This window comes from Nannospalax galili, unplaced genomic scaffold (genome assembly GCF_000622305.1).
Source record: "Nannospalax galili isolate Female #2095 unplaced genomic scaffold, S.galili_v1.0 scaffold547, whole genome shotgun sequence".
NCBI lineage: Eukaryota > Metazoa > Chordata > Mammalia > Rodentia > Spalacidae > Nannospalax > Nannospalax galili.
Window position 1 is genome coordinate 441,711 of NW_008355824.1, and position 6,917 is coordinate 448,627.

The 6,917-nt window shown below is 36.5% G+C and overlaps 1 protein-coding gene across 1 annotated transcript in view; it reads left to right on the top strand.

Moving 5' to 3' along the window:
• Tmprss11a (transmembrane serine protease 11A) overlaps positions 1-3,470 on the top strand; it is a 38,288-nt gene extending 34,818 nt beyond the window's left edge. Inside the window, exon 9 of the mRNA XM_029556494.1 lies at positions 3,309-3,470. Coding sequence (XP_029412354.1) covers positions 3,309-3,470 — 162 coding nt within the window. The remainder of the gene's footprint in view (positions 1-3,308) is intronic.
• The last annotated feature ends 3,447 nt before the right edge of the window (positions 3,471-6,917 follow it).

A 6,917-nucleotide genomic window follows, 5' to 3' on the forward strand; every position in this document is an offset into this window, starting at 1 on the left:
CTGGCGCCTCATAAACTGGGCGTGGTGGAACACACTTGTAATTCTAACACTCAGGAGAGAGGAGCAAGAGCATCAAAAGTTCAAGGTCATTCTTGATTACATGGTGAGTTCAAGACCAGCCTGAGATATTGAGATATGTGAAGAGAGGAGAGGACAGGAGAGGGAGAAGAGGGAGAGAGAGGGGGAGAGAGAATTAATTTATTCAAGTTAGGTAAGATCCAAGCACAAATGACAATGGTATCAGAGCTGCAGATAGGAAAGTTAGAAAAGTTTTCACAGCTTAGAGAAGATTTGCAATTTTGCTTCTGTTTGTGATTCAGTCAACAGTTTGTCCAATAATGATTCCCACTTATAACCACCACTCAGGCACTGATAGGAGAGCTCTAAAGATAGTGTTCAAAATCATGTCAGAATATAGTGTGTGGGTTCTGACAACTCTTTGTGGAGGACTCCTAACTTAAATTCAGTTAGTCAGAAACATAGCATACAGGAAAATCATCTAGAATTTTCCCTAGTTGTTATTTTGTTCATTCTAGGTCTCTTCATTTATTTATTAAAAAAACTTTAAGAGCCTAACCACATGTGTGCACTGAGCTAGCTGCTGGAAATAGTTATGAGCAAAAACTTGCACAGACCCTGCTTTCAGGGAACTGACCTGTACACAATTACGCCTTGATCAAACAACATATTATAATAAAAGAAAGGCAATTAAAACTGAAAAGTGTCATGCTTTTTAAAGTATTTGTGAAGCCAGACATGGTGGCACAGGATTTAATCCCAGCATTTAGAGGCAGAGATAGGTGCATCTCTATGAAATTGAGGTGCCTGGTCTACTTGGTGAGTTCCAGACCAGCTGAAGCTACAGGGAGACCCTGCTTCAAATAAAATAAATAAAATAAAATAAAATAAAACATAAAATAAAAGTGTATATAAGAAGCATGAACAATATTAACAGAAATGAAACTGAAGACTAGCCAGAATTGAATTAGTACCTAAAAGGGGAGCAGAAGTTGACCAGGAAATGTTTTTTTATTGATATTTTATAATTTCATACAACAGTTCTTAATCAAATTTAGATCCCCACCCCCATCCATGCCCTCCAATGCCCCAACAGGCCTCATGTATTCTTCCATATATGTTAAGTTCTATCCAATCAATTCATCTAGAGATCATATGTAAGGCATCTCTGGGCCTTAGTTTAATTAAGTTGCCATGGATTCTGTGCTCCATGCAACCATTTCCACAAGTTCACATGTGCAGGCTTACAGTGACCTGAAAGCCTCTGCTTCCCTGTGTTTGTGAACCATCCCTGGCTCTTACAATCTTTTTGCCCAGTCTTCCACAATGGTTCCTAAGCCGTGTGTGGGTGAGGTTCAATATAGAAATCCCATCCTATACTCTACGGTCTCTTAATCTTCAAAACTTGGCCAGTTGTGGCCCTCTGTGTGCATCACACTCTGTTGTATAAGGAAGCTTTACTGGTAAGAGTTGAAGGATGCATTAGTTTTCTCTCTACCCCTTGTTCCACTTTGTTCCATGAGCCTCAGGTATAGAGGTTCAACTGTAGATGTCTCACCTAGTACTGGGCATCTCTCAGGCATATATTCTCTGTGTCTGACCAGTTGTGCAATTCTGCAACAGCCTCCATCTGTTGCAAAAATCTTCTTTGATGAGTGGTGTACAGTATGTTTGTCTGTAAATATAAGGGTTCATATTTAGCATATGGTAAGAAATTTCATTTTTCTAGAGGTATGAAAGAGATAGGATTTTCTCTAGGACCTTCGTCATCTCCTGCCATGTGTATTTGGCTGAGTTTACAATGCCATCCATGAGTTCACTCCCATTAAGAGGGCTTTAAGTCCAATTAAATAGCTGTTGATTTTCCCCCAGATAACAGTGCTACTACTGCACCAATAGAGGTAATTTGCTATGACAGTTGTAATGGTTATTATGGCTTAGGGCTGAGTTAAACCATTAATTGTTTTTCTTCCTTGGCAGTTTGCATATTATTATCTAGCATTATGATAGCTAAACTTTAGGTAGAAGGCTTCTTGGTCAGTTCTTGCTCCATTGCTTCAAGACCTTACGTATGTACCAGGAAATTTTTAAATGCAGTGAGATTAAGGAGAACTCTAGAAACTGAGGATCACTAATGTATGGCTAATGAATCAGGATGAGGTGGGAGGGTTAGTGGGAAGCCAGATTGGACAAAATTTTGTCTGACATCTTAATTATTTTGCCTTTTAAACTTTTTTCCATTTCAAAGAAACAAAAAGTCTTTAAGAAAAGTTTTGTTGAGAGTTTTATATTGTTAGTTGCTATTGAATTAATTAATATACATAAAGCTTTCAAAACACTGGCTTAAAGTGAATATTTTTTCTGTTTGCTGTATTAAAGGGGTGGGTCAATCAAATCTGAACATTATGAAAATCACTCTTGTCTTAGCAAAGAGATTTGGAGATGGCCAGTTGGAGATCAATTGGCACCAGGAATCCAAAACTAGAGAGAAGAAAGAAAATGGGGTACCTGTGAGAGCCACAGGCAGAAGGGAGGGACTGCCATAATTTTAGGAAATCAAAGTCTGCCAACCAAAGGTAACAAAATCCAAAGGTGTTTCTGGAGTCATTGATAAGTAACATTTACAAAGTGATATTAAAGCGAACATTGGCTGTTAATTTAACCAAAAGTGGGGCTCTATAACAAAGATATGGTAAGGGAAAGTTGTGAGGAGTCATAAAAGAACTAAATCTCCACTGATACAACAGAAAATCAATATTCAAGTCTGAATTGAAAAATAACAATGTGAGAATATTATTTAATAAGTAGTTACTGTAAGAAACAAACAAACATGAAGCAACTATCTATGGGAAATGGACAAAATGAAGAAATGTAAGCCATATGATTGCTTTCTAAACCTCTCCTTTTCTATTTCTTTTTTAATCATGTGTTGTTTACTCTAAATCAAAATTTAATATAAAATGTGGAAATTTACTTTAATGCTATATACAACTTTCAAGCCCATGTTTCATTTACGTATTTAATATCAGTAATCTATACTGATAAAAGATAAGAAAAGAGTAAAAAAAGTGCTCACAAAAGTATCTTTGAAACAGGGTCTCACTATGTAACTCTGGCTGGCTTGGAATTTGCTATGTAGATCAGGCTGGCCTCGAACTCACAGAGATCCATCTACCTCTGCCTCTGCCTCTGCTTGTTGAGTGCTGGGATTTAAAATATGTGCCATCATCAAACTATTTTAAATGATAAAAACTGTGTTTAGCTAATTGTTTTTCTCTTTTTATTTTCAGGGTGATTCTGGGGGGCCATTAGTTATAAAAGATAACAAAGATACCTGGTATCTCATTGGAATCGTGAGCTGGGGAGATAACTGTGGTCAAAAGAACAAACCTGGAGTTTACACACAGGTGACTTATTACCGACGCTGGATTGCTTCAAAAACAGGCCTCTAACTCACTGTAGACATTAAACAAACAGTTGTATTAAAGTCATATCTATATGTGAATTCAGATATCAGGGGGCATTGGTATAAGGAATGAGATTAAGTGACTGCAACCAACAACATAAAACACATGATTTATTTTCAGATTTATTTATCTCACTTTATGATAATAATCCATAGACAATTGGTAAGGGATTCTTATTTGTGATGTTATGAGTTAGTTATTCTTCAGAAAAACAGAGAATTCAGCTCTTTAAGTCAAGTAAATTGGAGTGTATATAAGATGCAATGCACAGTTTTGAAGATAACCTGGGAGATTACTAGAGTGTGTTTGTCAGAGGAACCCCTCAAGTGAGAAATTTTTTTCATTTCTCAAAGAGTTCAGAAAAATCATATAATTCCCTGTCATTTTTCCAGAGTTCAAAAGTATCTTTTGTCATTCCCTTCCATGATTTGTAATTTTTTCCCTCACAAGAAACAAATTTGCTACTTCTAAGTGCATTTGAAAGAATTTTATAAAGCAAAATTTTATGTAGTAATCAAAGTTTGTTGGTAAATTAAAGCAAAGGTAGCCTAAACTTTTGCTGTGAAATCTCTCTACCATGATTTTTAAACCATACACATCTATGTATATACACATTCACATATCCATTCCCATTTCACATATATGTGTAAAGAAATACTAACTAATGGTTTATATAAAGTAATTATTTCATCAAAAATACAATTGCTTTACAAAATTTAATAAAAGGTGATGGTAATTTCATGAACAGTTCCAGGACATGAATTTATTTTAGAGGTGCACTTACATATTTTGGCCACCAGGAGGAGATTTTTGTTCATTGTTTTAAGGTCAAATGCTTGAGAGCAACTGAGAATTTTTTTTAACATTAAGAAACGTTATTTCACCACAAAAAAAAGAGAAATTTTTGTTTCCTTTCATTTCTACCATCAAGTTCCCCCTAAGACCCATGCTGTGACTATTGCAATCATGGAACCACAAATATATATGAGTTTATAAATGTAGTTTGAGTACTTACCATAAAAGCTGCCCAGAGTGGTTTTAAAAGCATACTCAATAAATGAGGCACCTCATGAAGGCTTCAGGAGTCCATAACATAATTAAATAAAGATTCGTGGGAATATTACTCTGCTTGGCAGTGCCCATAAAATGCCCAGGTTTGCAGGCTGAGGAGTCATGTACTTCCTTAGTCCAAATAAGCCAAACCATTTGAACGATGAAATTACTTTATGAATTTCTGTCATGTGCTACTTGGAAGACATGAGAGTAATCCTGAAGCAATCTACAAGAACTTTGTGTGATCTATTCACACAAAAACTTGATCCACAGTTTCTGCTTGTAAAATTTTAAAGTGTAGAAGAGATTGTATAGGCCAACCCATGTGCATTATGATTAAGAAAACTGCATCCAATAGATACAGCAGCTTGACAAACTGTCATTTGCATCCCCAGGTACCAACTTTATATGCCCTTTTCCTTCTAAAGTTTCTTTATGATTGCCTATATTTATTGAATTAGTAGATCTATGGAATTTTCACTAGGTGCTATTGAATTGTTTTTAAATGAGGAAACCCCAAAGGCAACAATTTTAAATGATTTCCAAGAAGCTGGCTGCCAATTATCTAACACCTTTCAAAACAAAGTTGCTTCTTCATATATATAAATACACATTGCCACACAAGGTTTTTGGTATTATGGTGGTGAGATATAATTTTGCTTCTAATGCTAAGATTCAGAAAGTAGTCTTAAAGTTGTAAATGGTGTATCTCTAAACTGTTTCATGTAACATTTCATTTGGGGTTGTATGGGAGCAAATACTTGTATATCATTTTAAATCTAATAAAACTGGTGATCAGAGCATTCTACAGACAATATCACTGAGTCTGTATTTGACCAATAGTATGAATCTTTTAATCACAAATACTGGTATATCATTTTAAATCTAATAAAATTGGTGATCAGAGCATTCTACAGACAATATCACTGAGTTGGAATTTTACCAATAGTATAAATCTTTTAATCATGGTTAAGAATTATATTCCTTTTTAAAAGATTTATTTTAATTTATGCATATGAGTGTTTTGCCTGCATGTATATATGTGCACCACTTGTGTGTCTGGTACCCAGAGGCCAGAAAAAGGCATCAGATGACCTGGAGCTGGAGTTGCAGATGGTTGAGAACTGCCATGTGGGTGCTGGAAACTGAGCCCAGGTCCTCTGCAAGAGCAGCAAGTGCTCTTAACCTCTGAGCCATCTCTCCAGCCCAAGAACTACATTCCTTTAAATCAAGAGTTCAGAGTGACCCTCAGCTACACAGCAAGGTCAAGATCAGCCTAGTTTAAGTGAGATAGTGTCTCAACAACAACAACAACAAAATTGAACAAAAGAATTACACTTCTTTTAAATAACTAGTTTGGGTCCTTCTGACATAAACGTTTCTTACTTGGTGCTGTTGACGTTTTGTCTGTAAAATTCCAGACCTCTCTCAAATTATGATAATCAAAAATAACTCTATCAGTAAGTATCTACTAAGGTATAAAATTATTCCTGATAAGAACTTCTGTTTGAAAGGCAATTGACCACTTTAGAAATATAAAAAACTAAAAAATGTAACATCAAATATTCAAAAATGAAAGCATGTTATGTACTATTGTTATACCATTGGCACCCTAACTTGGTACCTGTAGATTCCTCAAATGCTTCAGATATGGTAGTACACACTTATAATCCGAGCATCTGAGAAGCTGAGGCAAGATGACGGCAGAACAAATGGCAGATTCTTCAGTCAGTAACTATTTCAGATACAGATGGATGTCCCCACACCCAGTGAGCTCAGAGAATTTATCATGAATTGACTTAGATTCAATCCCAAGAGGACGAATTTGTAAAGGGCTATGTAGGGGGTTTAGGGGCAGTTGGAGGGATTTCCTGGTAGATGAATATGATTAATATACGTTAGATGCGTGTATGAAACCTTCAAGAATCAAAAGTATTATTCAAAATTGTTTAACACTAGTCTGTACACTAGAGTATGTCATACAGCATCACTAAACACTGTCATGAAGACAGGGATTTAGGAAAAATATCATCTCATAGTTTCTCTTCCTTGACCACAAAATATATTAAGCGACAGTATATTGGGGGCTGGAGAGATGGTTCAGAAGTTAAGAGCACTGGCTGCTTTTGCAGAGGACTGGGTTAGCCAGCACTCACATGGTGGCTAACAGCCATCCATAACTCCAGTTTCAGGGGATCTGATGCCCTCCTCTGACCTCTGCAGGCATTTCATGTACTTCCATGCATGTAGGCAAAACACTAATGCATGTAAAACAATATAAATAAATAGACTTCCGACGCGACCGGCCTAGAACTGTCAGGCGCCTGGGGGCCCCCTGAGCCCAGCCAGCCCTCTGCCTGCTGCTTGCACAGTGATGTC